This window comes from Apis cerana, linkage group LG11 (genome assembly GCF_029169275.1).
Source record: "Apis cerana isolate GH-2021 linkage group LG11, AcerK_1.0, whole genome shotgun sequence".
Classification (NCBI taxonomy): domain Eukaryota; kingdom Metazoa; phylum Arthropoda; class Insecta; order Hymenoptera; family Apidae; genus Apis; species Apis cerana.
Genome location: NC_083862.1, coordinates 4,050,345 through 4,066,357, shown reverse-complemented (window position 1 = coordinate 4,066,357; position 16,013 = coordinate 4,050,345). Strand labels below are relative to the sequence as shown.

The following is a 16,013-nucleotide window of genomic DNA, read 5'->3' as shown; positions in this document are numbered from 1 at the left end:
TTGCTACGAATGAAAATAAATACGTTTTGCACATAATAGACTAACATACTATATAATTCAAAAAATAAGTTAAATCTATGATTGAATCCAGTTATCTAAATTTCACTTATTTAAAAAGTTAAAAATAGTGGAAATAATTAGTAAATTTATTAAATGAACTTATTGCATATAATTAATGAAATTTTATTGTAGTTTTTAAATTAAAAATAAAAAAAATTGAATCTCTTTATATTTAAATAATGATTCTAATTTAATTATGATAATTGACATCATAATTATTGAAACAATGAGTTAGAAAGCATAAGTTGATTGAAAACTTATGTTTCAAAGATTATAATTATTATGATTCGGACCGTAGAACTATACTTTTCGAATATATTAATAAAAATTATGCCTATTACTATTCTATCTACATATATACGTCCATGATAGTATATGCTTCACTATCACCATCGCATATTTTATAAATACATCATAGTAATAGGCATCTAAAATAATGATGAAATCAAATCGAATCATCAAATTTATAATATTTTTCTATACAGATTCCATGGATGTGTCGGATTTATGGAATGTAAAAATAAAATAAAATTTTGAGTGACGAAATTACAGTAACAATATTGCATAATATCGCTAATATCGCTATCATTAGACATTATAATTTGAATTATCCATTGTTTTATATTTTATTTTAGCATTTCGCGCATTTGCAGAATGTTTAAGTTCTCTATGTATATATATTAAGTGTAACATTAAATCATTATTCAATGTAATATTAGTTCATCAATACTTATACTTATTTTAAGTGTCATTATAATATGTTTATAATAGCTGATATTAATAAATTAATAAATGATAGCTTTATATTATAATATTAATTATAAGTTCTTGATTAATTATAATATTAATATAATATTAAGCTATTATTTATTAATTTTAATATCAGCTATTATAAACATATTATATTATATATTATAATATTATATAACTACTATATTATAACTAATATATCTATCTTGAGAATTTAGAAATAATTATATAAAATATAAAACAATTTTAACGGAAATTATAATTATATCAGTTTCATATTTTTATACTTGTTGTTTTTCTATTGTTGTAACTTCAATTACCCGGTTTTATATAGAATAACTGATGATAGAATGAAAAATTCTTCGAAAAAGAAATGATTTTATATAAAAAAATAATATATCGAAAATAAAATCTTTTTGTACGAAGCTTTGCTTTCAAGAGAATCGACTTTAAGTATTCGTCAAATACACGTAATTATTTCTTGATTTAATATATCTCGATGTGGCTTATTCTCCTTAGATTCAGATTTGTATTTACTGTACTGGATAATTAAATATATATAATAAAATAGAATATTAACTATTATGATAAATTTTACATTTAAATGATATAACTTGTTTAAAAGAAATTGAATTGGTCGAATTGGTTATGATTGATGAGCCATCATATTCTCTTGACCTCATATGAATTAACTTTTATTTATGAATCAAATTTAAATAGATTCATATTAAATCAGTTATTTATTACAAATTTTAATTAATTAAAGAAAAGAATCATATTCAATCATTTAAAACAGCAAAATAGCTAGGAAATATCTATAGAAATTTAGTTAAATCACAATTGTATATTCGATGAATGGCCAATATTTTCAACAATTTCTGTAATAATAAAATTTATGTATATTAATATTTTGTTTTATTATGTATTTTTAATTATCTAGTATAACAAATCTGAATCAAGAAAATAAATTATAATCAGATGTATTAGATTATAGTTAAGTACACATGTATTTGACAAATTTAAAGTCAATTTAAAATCGATAAATTTAGATCAAAAACAAAGGATCATATGAAAAAATTTTATTATATATTTTCAACTTTTTTTATATAGAATCACGCTCGTTTTGATTATTTCACCATTTACCGATCATCATTTATATTATTTTTTCATGAAATAGTGATAAGTATGGTATCAATTTACTTATTATACATTTTAAGTGTTATTTATGTGGTATGTTTATAGAAATAATAAATAAATGATGGTCATCTTAAATGTATACTATCATACTATCATAGACACATCTATGTATATAAATAAGATTCAATATAGTATCTCAAAAACCATGAATTTATATACAATTCGAATTATAATTTTTAAGGCATAAGTTCTTGATTAAACTATTCACTCTTTAATTCGTTGTATTAATAATTAAAATAGAATCAATTATTTAGAATAGAGATCGCTTCTCCGATTTCAATCCTCTTGAAATATATTATCAAGCTTATTATTATTTTGAACAACTTTTTCTTATATATTTTAATCACTCACTTTTATGATTTTATTTTGATCACTCAGTTTTAATTTTGATATATAATACGCAAAAATGTTTTCTAACTCACATATCATATATAAATATCTGAATAAAATTTAAAATAATTTAAATTAAATTTAAATTAAATTTTGATTAGATATTATATATATATATATATTATTTCTTTTTATCCATCCATTTCGCGAAAGTCAAATAATAATTAAATGGATTTGATTAATTGGCCAAGAAGTTAATTAAAATTAAATATTAAATAATCCAATATTGTTGTAGATCTATTCCTTAAAAGTTTCGTACTCAAGTGATACGATATATAAAATTAAATTATCTTTCTCTTTTAAATTTGACAATTTTAACTTTAATAACTCAAATTTAATTTAAACTTAATTGAAAATCAAATTTTTTAAAAAATACATAATGTAATGGTTAACATATTAATAAAATAAATGTTTTTTTATTGTAAAATAAAATAAATTTATAAGATGCAGAAAATGTCAAAATTATTTTAAAAAAAAAAAATTTTTAAAATTAAACATATGTAATGCACATTTTTATGCAAATATTTCTTGTCTATAATCTTAGTAGCTAATTACTTGTGTCGTGTTATTAATAATAAGTTTTTCAAAGAATTCTCTTTGCAAAAAATGCAAACTTAGATAGTAAATACACTAGAAATCTTTAAGTTTGGGAAAAATCCATTGTATTGTTAAATATCTCTTAATAAATATTTTCGTATCAATTGTATCCTTAAAAAAAAGTACGCTAAGAGTGCAATTTTAAGGGTATGGAAGATATAAAGTGTGAATTTAAACAAAAATTTTCTAATTTATTAATTATTCTTAGTTACTTATTTAATTAATTTTTATGTAATTAAAAAAATAAATTATAAAAACAAAAGAAAATTATGTTTCAAATTATATATCTGTCTTCTATAATAATAATATATATATTTAATATATTACGATTTGACTACTATTTTTGAATTGATATTTGATTTAAATTTAAAAAAATAAATAATAAATTGCGATTCATATTAAACTTAATATCATTTATGTTTATATTATATCATTATTATGTTTGAAAATATTAAACATAATATTAAAAAATAGAATTATTTAAGTTTTAGACGAGTTATATTTATAAAACTTAAGATAATCTTATAATGCAAAATATTTAAGAAGTAAATCTAAATCGATATTGAATTTTCATTTTAATTAGATTTCAATTTAAATAGATTTAAATTAAAACCAATTAAAAAAAAAATAATTATTCAATTATTAGAATAGATTAAACAAAATAACATATTTTTAATTAAAATCTAATATCACATCTAATATAAACTTATTCCGAAATCTAATAAAATAATTCAAATACAATCCAAATTTAAATTTATCTAATTTAAATCTAAATTCTAAATTTAATCTAAATCTATTCCAAATTTTAGAAATATGACATATAATATTAAAAATGTTTTTGCGTATATCTGAAAATCGAGTAGTTATACAAAATGAATCATTTGAAAGTTGAAATAACTTCGAAACTGTTAATTATATTGAAAAAATTTTTAAACAAATTAAATAGTTTGTAGAAAAATTCAAAATAATTCGTTTTTTTGTAAGTAGACAAGATTAAGTTTACTTTTTTAAATGAAATTATACATCTTTTATATTATTTAATAGATCAATTGTAACTCGTTATTCTTTATTAGTCCTATACATGTCGAAAAATTATTAGTTTAAAAAAAGATATTTAAACTTAAATTTCATAAAATTTTATACAAAATTTCTCTGACAAAGGCAAAAAAAGTATAAATCGAATCGATCCTTGTCTTTCATATACATATACTATATTTTCATATAAAATTTTATAAAATTAAAATTAAAATATTTTTCAAAGAAATTAAAATATCTTTCAAAATGACTTTTCAGTATAAAATATAATCGAATCATTCATTAAAAATAGTGCAATTTCATTTAAAAAATAAACTTTATAATTTTTTACACATCCATTTAAAAAAAACAAATTATATTAATACCTTTGAAATCATTTGATTTTTGTCTAAATTTTTTTTCGATATAATTAATAGTTTCAAAAATATTTTATCTTTCAGTTTTAGTTCTTTGATTCATTCTTTATAAACAAAATTACTTAGGACACTGTTCTTGATAAGATATTTAAAATTTAAAAACAGTAATTTTCATTTCAATAATTACTACTATTATTTTTGTAAGTTTTCAAAAGATTGATAAATCAGTATACAACGAGCATATTTATTTTATAAAAAGTATTATATTACCCGTATTGGACAGCCAGGAATTACGCCAAATGCTTGAATGTTGCGAGTCAAATCAATTATGGTATCGAAAATAAATACTTCATCAATACAGCCTTCGAAACCTTCATTGGTAACAGGTTTGTAAGGGTGTTTAGCATTTGGTGGATATCCTCCGAAATAAATGTTATCCGAGGATATCAAATTTCTTCCATTTCCTTTTGCCTTACTCTTAACTACATTTGCACCATCCACTTTCAAAACACCTGACTTCTCATATCTTAAAGCTTGCAAATTGTGCCAATTTCCATCATTATATTTGTTCATCGACTGCAAACTTGTTTCTCCTTCACCAAGATCGTATTGATAAAGGACGTGACCATCCCTCATTTCCAAGGATAAGAACTGTTTGCCTTTACCCATCAAATAAATCAAACCATCTTCCGTAAACGTTTTAAAGTTCAATCTAATGCTAAATTTCTTAGTGTCCGGCGAGATCTGAAAATCTTTTTTTCTCAAAATGGCGTATCCATGCTTGTCGAATCTGTAACCAGTACTCGGTTGGAAGTTGATTAATTTATCTCTTTCTATCGCTGGTTTATCGTTATTCTCTCCATCGATGAAATTCCAGAAGGATACGGGCGTATCTTCTCCTATCACGAGTTCTTCCATTTCACCCTCGAACGAGGTCGCAGTCACAGCGTTCTGCATATTGAAAGACGATGGATAACCACCTATGAATAGCTTCGAGTATTCTTGATCGACATTAAATATCGAGTATGAACCATGTAACACGTGTGTCTTTTCGTGTAGTTGTTCTTTGCCTTCTCCAATATCCTCGCGAATAATTAACTTTATATTTTTACCGGTTCTCTCGACGATTATCTGACGCCATATATTGTCTGATACGAATTTATTATTAATGATTTTCTCAGGTCCGGATCCTAAATCAATTATAAGTACTGGATAACCACTTTCGATCAACAATGCCATAAAATCATGGGTTTTCGAGCGAGATAGTTTAACATTTTCCTCGTTTCCTAGATAAAGAAGAAAACCGTTTGTCGTATTCGTTCTGAAATACAAAGATATTTTCGTAGAAGTAGCCAATAGAGGTAAATTTTCTGGATTCTTCAATTCTAAAGTGGTATTTCTATAAAAGGTGAGACCAAGTTTATAACGATCCGCAAGCTCTCTCGCATTCGCAATTTTGTTTTTTAATGCCTCGATCTTGCTCTGTAAATCAGTTCCATTAGTCTCTATCATTTTCTGATTATTGTCCAAATTATTTAATAATTTTGCAATATCTGGAAGATACTTGTCAACAATGTCTAGTTGTTTTTTTGCCTGAGATACATCACGAATGGATTCCGAGATGTTTTTCGACAACTGTTTCGTTTTCTTTAAATCTTCTGGAATTTGATCAACGATACTCTTTGTGTCCCCTTCGGAAAGCTTGATATTCTTCTCTACCTCTATGATTTGATTCATAGCGTCTTGAGCCACTGTCGAAGAAGAAGTTTGTATATTACTAAGGATCTTTTCGATGTTGTCCAACATTTCTCTGTTGCGTTTATTTTGTTCCGAGATCAAAGCTGCGTCTATTTTGGCATTATTTAAATCGTTCTCAGGTTTCATCATTGTTTTCGACAAAGTATTATTGGCCGATTTCAGCAGATTTAGAACTGCGTCTCGCGAATCCGACATCATTTGCTCAATACCATTTGATAATTCTGTAGCATTTATTGCTGCGTCATGAGCATCTATTGCAGCTTTACGAGCAGCTTCAATAGCCGTTCCGATATTTCTGTAAGCCGAAACAGCTTTCACGGCATTCGTATTCCTTGTGTCGGTCAGAAGATTATCCAAATCTAAAGATCGATTATAAAGATGTTCAGCATGGTCCTGTGCGTCTCGAACTGGAATTACCAATCCTATTAATAATTGATCGTTTTCTGCAATTGTTTTATTTAATATATCTGTAGAATCATCTATTATGTTATTTTTCAATATATCTACGTTGTAATTCGCTTCATTAAGATATTGGCTCGCATTTCTATTTAATTCTTCTCCAGCCATTAAATCTTCTGCAGCCTCCGCAGTAGAATTTTTCACAACATCAAAATTTCCAGTCTCAGCTGCGATTCTGTTCTCTTGATTCAATCTGTCGACTGTGCTAGCCAATTCTTGAGCTTTCCAAATAATTTCGAGAAGATCATCTAATTTGTCAGTTACGTTCCTGATCTTGTTACTGAGATTATCAGCGATAGATGATAAATTATTGACCGGTATATTGTAATCGAACATTTCTGACAGAAGAATATTAGACTCCTGAGCTTGATCTGTTGCGCGATCTCGAAAACTGACAAACGATACTTCTTTGATTCTTTTCAGAATATCTGTTGCTTCTTTTAAAGCGCTGTCTACCTTAGCACCAGTACCCAATTCAATGTTCAAAGCTAAGGATTCAACTTCAAAAACGGTCGATTTAACTAAATTTATCTCTCTGACTACATCTTCTTCCAGCAAATTCATATTCTCCAAAGTATTTTCTGCGGCGAGTTTCCATCTTATACTGTCTTCTGCAGTATAATCAATCTCGCGTTTCTGATTCGAAACTTCCAACTCTAACCTACTAACCTCTTGTTGCAGAGGCAAAAAGTTTACTCTATTAGGATCTAAAAGTTTCACCTTAGGATATAGATCATTCACCGAATCATTAATAAATTTCAATCTCTGATTAGTGAAATAACTCTCGGCCACATTGTTAAATTCTTTAAAAATAGGATTTAACATATTTGATAGTTCATCCGTGACGTCTAGTAAATTTCCAGTGCAAGAGTCACAAGCAAAACAACCTTGACCTGGAATTAACACATTTCTGTACGGACAGTGATCACATTTTTCTCCAATAACTCCTGGCAAGCAGCTACATTGACCAGTAGTAGTATTACATGATACCCCAACGGAATATCCAATGTTACATTCACAAGAAGTACACCCATCTGGTCCGTAATTCCAATATCCTGAAATTAAAGATCATATTTTTAAATATAATATTAAAGGTACGCGTATATTCGTAAGTCGGTCTATAATAGATCGTAATCATAAATCTGAAATCCTAAGTTGTAAACAAATTCTGCATTTACAATTAATCATAAACAAAATTTTGAAATTTAATAAAAAAGAAGAATCAGTTTTTCAAATTTGGTAAAAGTGTAGTTCTTAGTTCATTTATTTTATATTATTTTTATTAATTTAAAATCATCAAGATCATTCGTGTTCATATTTTGAAATTCTTTTTGAACTTTTGTTTTGAAGTAATTTCAAAACAAGAGTTGATCAATAAAACAATTGCAATCATAGAGGCTCATAACAATTTTTCATAGCTAATGTCCTAACCAAATCTTAAATCTTTAATTTGAAAAGATGATATTTAAACAAATTCTGGTTTGATCTAATCTCTGTTCAATCGAAGATTTAAGATTTAGAATTTAAGATTTCCTTATAAGACCGATTTTTAAGATTATCATAAATAATATATTTATGTTTTAATCTGTGTATATAATTTTTAGTATAAAATAACATAATAAATATCGAAATATATATCGAATATTCGTGAATTTTGAATATATATTTATATTTTATTTCGTATTATATATGTAAAATATTAATGTATTTATGTTAAATCTTTGCAAAATTTCTAAAAATCAAAAAATAAATATAAAAATTTATATGAAAATATCGATTGAAGTTTATCATTAAGTTATATATTTAAATTTGCATTTTTTAGATAAAAGAAAACAAAAAAGATGAATTTATCTCTTTTACTCTGTTGTATCATTCTGTATCTTCATCTCGCTTTATCGAAGTCAAACATAAATTATATAACTTAATAACTAAATTTTAAGTAACTTTTATATTTATTTTGACTTCTAAAGATCTTATGATTATACATTCTTATATACGTTCTGCAAATTTACACAGATATATACATTCTTATATACGTTCTGCAAATTTTAATACGAGAAAAAAATATAATTATATATACAAATATAAATGAATGTTATTCGTTATAATAAAAGCTCATTTAAATTTTATTTTTAATACAAAAATTATTGTTTTTTTAATTAATTAATTTATCTTCTGATAATATTTAACAAGTAAAATTTAAAAATTTTTAATTCTAACAGTCAGAAAATCTTTATGTATATCATATAAAGTTATGGATATATTCAAACGTGCATATTTTATCATTTATTTTAATGTCATACTGACATTTGGCATATATAATATATGTATATATATATATATATATATATATATATATATATATATATATACTCGCTTTTTTTTTCTTTTTTTTTGAATTTAGAAAAATTATCTATTAATAAGCGTTTAGATTTAATCTCATGAACTTTTTAATAAAAAATGATATTATTGTTTATAAATTGTAATGATGACAAGAAATAAATTATCTACGTTTACGTAATAGAATTACATAATTTTTTAGTTTCTATTTGAAATCTCTAGATTTATTACCAATTAAATTTTTATTTTTTCAATTATCTTGGATATGGAATATCTTTCTAGTTTTATCAATTCTATTCCTTGTACAAAAAAGTTATAAGTACAGATCAATATTGGGTTACAGATCTTATAATCTGGCTCAAAATAAGCAACTCGCTATCCCTTCTTTTTTATTTAAAGTTGTTCATAAAGTCAAAGATCCGAAAACGAATGATAAGTCCGTAAAGACAAAAAATCATAAATCAGTTTGGAATCATTTGATTGAATGAATCAAAGATATTATCCTATTCTTTTTTAAAGATATATAATGATTTTCTGATATTAAAATTTTTGGATTTTACTTATGAAATACAATCAAAAGTACACAAAAATAAATATAAAATTTTGCTTTCTCTAGAATGAAATTTAATCTATACGTAAAATAAAGATTTCTACCTGAAATACATTGATCACATCTGCGTCCGGTGACACCAGGTTTGCACAAGCACTGGCCAGTTATGTCATCGCACTGACTACTTTCAGAAGCGATTCCACAGTCACACGCTTTACAACCGTCACATGTATCATAACCATAATAATTGTTCGCGCAATGGTCGCATTGTTCTCCGATCACGTTCTCGCGACAGAAGCATTGGCCTGTGTAACTGTCACAATGTTCCATTCCACACTCTTTGCATAGACAGTTGCGACAATCCTTCCTTTCGATAGCATCACCGAAAAATCCTGGTGCGCAAAGATTACAAGCTTCGCCATAAGTATTGTTCAAGCAATGTAAACATTCTCCTGTTCTGGAATCACAGGAGCCAATTTGATTGGTATCGATATTGCCGGAACATTCGCAAGGTTTACAATATTCGCCATAAGTTTCAGGATTTCCATAATAACCGGAAGCGCAGGATTCGCAGCGAGCACCATAATAGCCAGGAAGACAGTCGCAACTTATTTTGTTTCCTTCTTCATTTACTTGACAGCCAGTGGCAAAATTATTGGATGGAACCGGCAAAGGACAAGCGCAAATGAGGCAATCAGTAGGAGTTCCTCCGGTAGCATTTCCGTAATAACCTTGTTCGCAGAATTCACAATGGTCACCCGTTGTACCGTCTTTGCAATCCTATAATAAAAAAGTTAATATATATTTCTAATGTGAACTTTATCTATTAGAGTGTCTCATAAGTTTCTTTTACATGCTAGGAATAATTTTAACTGATTATTTTTATATGAACATGCAGGTTTATCTATTAACCATTTATAGCGTTGGTTTCAGGGTCATCCCAGAATTCTTTTAAAATATGTTTCATTGATGACACAGTTTTTTTTAAAACTTTTTTCTTCATCGTTCAATATGAATAGTCAAAGGAAGCATTTGCGGCATGTTATGCTTTATTGCTTTAAAAAAAATGATAGTGCAAATGATACTGCAGACAAAATTTGTATTGTTTATAGTATAAGTGGTGCTACAACTATTACATCCGTAATTAAGAATTTTAAATTTAGAGCTAACAATTTTGACTTGAAAGATGAAGGCCGCAGCGGCCATTTAGCAATGATGAATCTTTATCCAAGGCCATGCTCGTTAAAAAATATAATATGCGCGAGATAGTGAATGCCATTAATATTTCCAAGACAACATAATCACCTGATTAGGATGGGATATGTCAATCGATGTAAAATTTTGTTCTACAGCTATTGATGGAGACCGGCCTTATAAACTATGTCTCTATCTGTGCGATTTCTTTCTCCAGTGATATGAAAAAAGTCCTTTTTTAAAAGGGTTTATTATTGGAGACGAGATTTGGATTTTGTATCAAAATGTGTATTGAAAATGCATTTGATTTAATAATAATAAAGCTTCAACTGTTGCGAAACTTAAACTTCACCCGAAGAAAGTTCTTTTGTCTATTTAGTAGGATTGGAAAGATGTAGTCTACTAAGCTCCTTTTTAAAGATAAAACCATCAATTTTGCAAAATATTGCAATTAGCTTAATAAATTGAAAGATGCCATAGCAAAAAAACGATCAAAATTGGCGAACGGATGAGGCTATTGCAAAACCGCATATTGCATTGACTATAAGAGAAAAACTGTTACAATTTGATTGGGACATTCTACAGCATCTTCTATACTTTCCAAATCTTGTTCCGATTATTAGTTCTTCTTGTTAATAAAAAATTCTTTCTATAATAAACGGTTCAAATCCGTAAGCGAAATAAAAACACATCTCAAGGAATATTTTGCAAATAAACCCTAACAATTTTAGAAAAAGAGAATAATGAAGCTTCTTGAAAAATGGAAGAAGGTGATGGAGCAGAATGATTCATATATAATGCAATAAATTAACCTTAAACAACAAATATCATTTCAAAAAAAAAAAAGAAAGAAACTTATAGGACACCCTAATATAATATACACACGCACGCACACGCACACGCACACACACAATACATAAGTACCGAAAGTTTTTTGCAAATAATGGAAAGAAAAAAGTTGTTCATAATGATATTCAAATAATAAGTTGAAATCAAATCATAAGTTCATTGAATTAACTTACCAAACATATGCCAGTATTCACGTCACACGTATCCGCGTGCCCGTTACACTCACAACGAACACAATATCCTCCATGAGGTCCAGATTGTACCCTATAATATCCTGGAGCACATTCCTCACATGAAAGTCCTTGATAATTAGGTGGGCATTGACACTGTTCAACACTACTTGCTGGAAGGTATTGAGGCGAATAAATTTCTGTAGTTACATCTAAAGTCATGTACGACAAAGAGGCTCTTATACTAGGATTCCAATATGTAGCTCGGATAAATATTCCTTGAAGATCTTCGAGAACCACCATCAATTGTTCCCTTGTGGCGCTAAGGCGATTATGGGTCACAAAGTTCACCTCGATTAATTCCAAAGACGCTTGAAAGTTCGTGAATGATGGTGGTTGTTCTTCAGCGTAGTAAAGTAAAATTGTGTCGGCACCTTGAAGAATTATATCAGCAGCACTAATAGCATTACCGAATGGTCCAGTACTATAATAAACAGTATAATTCAAAAACCCTCCATACGAAGTTAACTTCTTCCCTAAATAGATTTCTGGTACTGAGAAGTAAATAATGTTTCCGTAAGTATCATTAGTGGCGAGATCAATTGCGATACTCGTCGAATTGAATTCATGCGGAATCGTTAGCAAATATGTCATATTTCCACCTTTCTCATTAAATAGAGCTAATTCCCAATTAACCATATCAGATATTTGGGTTCTATATAAATTCGCCGACACGCATCTAGTAGTTTTCCCAAAACAGAAACATTTGGTACAACCTTCTTCATTATTTTCTTGAATATTGAACGTACCCTCTTTGCACACATCACAGGCTAATCCCTGAACATTTCCCTTACAATAGCATTCCGCAGTATATTGATCGCATATCTCTTCAGTAGTTCCTCTAATATCACAATCGCATTTTTCGCAATGCGGGAATTGAGAATATCCAGGGTGACATTTGTCACACTGTCTACCAACCACGTTCTCTTTGCATTTGCAGCTACCATTAAAGAAATCACATTGCAGATCACCGTCGATTACTCCCAGAGGAGAACAGTTGCATTCTTCGCAGCCAAGAATTGGATGAAATCCGTAAGTACCAATTTCACATTGATCGCAACGTTTACCGGTGACTCTTGGTGGACAGATGCAAGCACCTGTTTTTGGTTCACATAAAGCTGTGCTAGGACAATTGCATGGTTCACAATTGGGGAAACCATAGAATCCCATTTTACAGATTTCACATCGTCTTCCAATGATGTTTGGTTTGCAAAGACATTGTCCCCCGAATTTTTCACACTCGAAGCTTATAGCTCCATTGATATCACAATTACACGGCAAAGCACGGTTATTGTAATTTGCTGTTAAAGAGAAAATGGAATCACGACAGAAACCTTCTTCAGTGATATTTATATGGAAATGATTGTAGCCGCATTTTTTAATAAATTCTTTTGTCTGGTCGAATTGAATTTTTTTTAATATTTTTTCGTTGTACTGTTCAGCTGGAATAACCAAAATATAATCTAACCATATTCCATTGCCGTCACTTTCCTTGAAGGTTATCATAAAGTTCTCGATCAATTGGAATCTAATATTGTTGTCCATTTGTCTCACTATGCTACGACATCCGCTGTTACTGGGACAATGGGGAACAGACATCTTTGCTTCGTAAAATTTACCATTTTGTACTAATACATCGAGCTCATATTCTGGATAATCTGGTTGATAATATTGCACAATGAATATGTAATCTCCAGGCTGTAAGACTTTTCCATGAATATCTACAGTTGTATTTTTACCATCCAAGTAAATTAATTTGGTGGTGTTATCGTAAATACCAAAAGGCCTTTTTTCAGATTCGGAAATTGTGCTGCTAGTTTCGAATTCGATTTTCTTAGCATCTGCTGCTCCTGGAAATTGGCCTTTTATACATTTTCCATTTTTTCTAACACATATTGATTTTGGTTTAACATAATCCAAAGACCATTTATTGTAAGGAATAGCAATAATAGAATCAATGGCAACATTTGAAGTAGGTTCTCCAGTTAAAATCAAGCTGACATAGTTCGAGGGGAAATTCATTGTAGCTACCCTGCCATATGTGTCAGTCACTACTTGTCTACAGATACTAGTGTACTTACAAGGATACAGAGTCACCTTTCCTTTACCAAGAGTATTTGCCTCTATAAGAAGCGTTGATGTAGTATTCTCATATTTAGGAGTCACATAGGTAACCAGCAAAACATGTGGACCTGGTTTTGAGATTCTTAGATCAAAATGTATTTCTTCCTGTTTTTCATTAATTAATGGAACTTCATCTTTATCAATTTCATACAGAATGTCTCTATCTGTAAAATATTCACTTAAAGGGATTCTGACATTATTTTCGTTCAAGAATCCGCCAGCTCCATGAACAGAATCAAACATCATCAGATTAGGATAGCCATAATGTCTACAGAGTCCTTTATAACCAATCTCGCAAGGAATATTTACATTTTGAGTCAGAATAGTTGCTTCATAGTATTCAGACGGAAGTAATACGAAGTAATCGAGAAAAAGACTCTTCTTAGTAGCGATACTAATGGACCAATATCCTGGATTCATAACCATAGCTGAAGGAAGATTACCTTGAGGTCCCGCAACAGTTACAAAAGATGGCTTTATGGTTGGCTTAAAATTAACTTTAAATTGTTGTTCTACTTCTGATGGATTTTCTGGAGTTATAGTAATTGTACCAAGGATTGGTTCGTTATTTGGATTCACGTATTTTAGGACCATTCTATAGAGAGAAGATTTTTGAATATATACGTTTAGGATAATCTGGTTCTGTAGATCAGAGAATACCGCGTATCCCTTCCAACTAAATCCTGGAAAGAGATCTTCGGTGAAACCATAACGAACGGGGCTATTGCTGGGCATTCTTCCATCTTCTGCTTCATATTGAAACTGGTGAAGTGTAGGAAAATAATGAGCTTTCAAAGGTTCTTTGCAGGTAAGACCCGTAACGCGTGGTTGACATTGGCATTGACCAGTTTGTTTATCACATATTGGATTAACAGAACCACCGATATCACAAGCACAATCTAAGAATAAAAATTTATATGATTTGTATTTATCGAAATAATGGATATTTTTCTGAAAGACATTGGTGGCCGATTAACATGAAATTTAGAATGGACAATTCATGAAATATATAATTTTTTTCGTACTATTTTATTAGAAGATTGTGATTATATTTTATTTTAAGTATAACATAAATAATATTTTATATTTTACATTTATATATTATATATATATTATATATAATTATATATAATTATATATATTATATATATTATATATTATTATTAAGTTAAAATAATTTTGAGGAAACAAAATTTATTTTATTTTTATGCCTTTTGATAGTATTTAACGAATTCAAAAATATAAATTCCAATCAAGTCAAATCACATTGTTATAAATATTTAAACATAATCTAATATTAATTTTTATATATTTTTTTCTCCTTATTATCTTCTCTAAATTTCATATCAATCAATCATTGATGCCATTCAAAATATACATAAAATAATTTTCATCAATATAAAAATACATATAAAAATTACATACCTGTACAACCGAAGAAATTGCTTTCTTGAAGATTGTACGTACCATCCACGCACTGATTACAACTTCTATCAGTTACTCCTGGTTTACAGATACATTGACCGGATTTTGTATCGCACTCACCAATATTTCCAATCACACCAGGTATATTACATTGACATTCTTAAAACGAAATAAAAAAAAAAATAGGATATTTTTTGCATTATTTATTCTGTAAGACTTAATTTTATCTACCTTCACAGCCCTGAGGATTGTAAGGTTGCAAATTCCAATAAAGCGGCTTACACTCGTTACAAATTCTGCCTTCGACGCGATCTTTACATTGACAAAGTTCACCAGCAGGTAAAGAGCCACATCCTTGGAAAGTTTCTACAATACCTGCCGGGTCACAATTGCAACCCTCGCAAGTGGGGAAATTATAAAAGCCTTCTTTACATTGGTTGCATCTGATACCATCGAAATTTTCTCGACATTGGCATTTAGCCTCTGTATCACAAGATGCACCAATCGAACCATGGCTGTCACAATTGCAGGCTAAATAATTAGAATGGAATTATCAGTTTTATAAATTTTTTTATAAAATTATTTAATTATTTGAAATTGTTTAATTAATATTTTTTATCGTAAAAATTAATATTCTATGAAGAATAAAAATATTTAAATACAAGTATTTTAAAGCTAAACTAATCGATGTCATTTAAA

General features: G+C 28.3%; 1 protein-coding gene across 1 annotated transcript in view; it reads right to left on the bottom strand.

The window, feature by feature from the left end:
• The window catches only part of LOC108001230 (laminin subunit alpha), a 42,712-nt gene that overhangs the window by 5,243 nt on the left and 21,456 nt on the right, over positions 1-16,013 (bottom strand). Inside the window, exons 9-13 of the mRNA XM_062081447.1 lie at positions 15,546-15,845; positions 15,315-15,473; positions 11,709-14,788; positions 9,597-10,272; positions 4,656-7,657 (exon numbers count right to left, since the gene is read on the bottom strand). Of these exons, the coding sequence (XP_061937431.1) occupies positions 4,656-7,657; positions 9,597-10,272; positions 11,709-14,788; positions 15,315-15,473; positions 15,546-15,845 (7,217 nt within the window). The remainder of the gene's footprint in view (positions 1-4,655; positions 7,658-9,596; positions 10,273-11,708; positions 14,789-15,314; positions 15,474-15,545; positions 15,846-16,013) is intronic.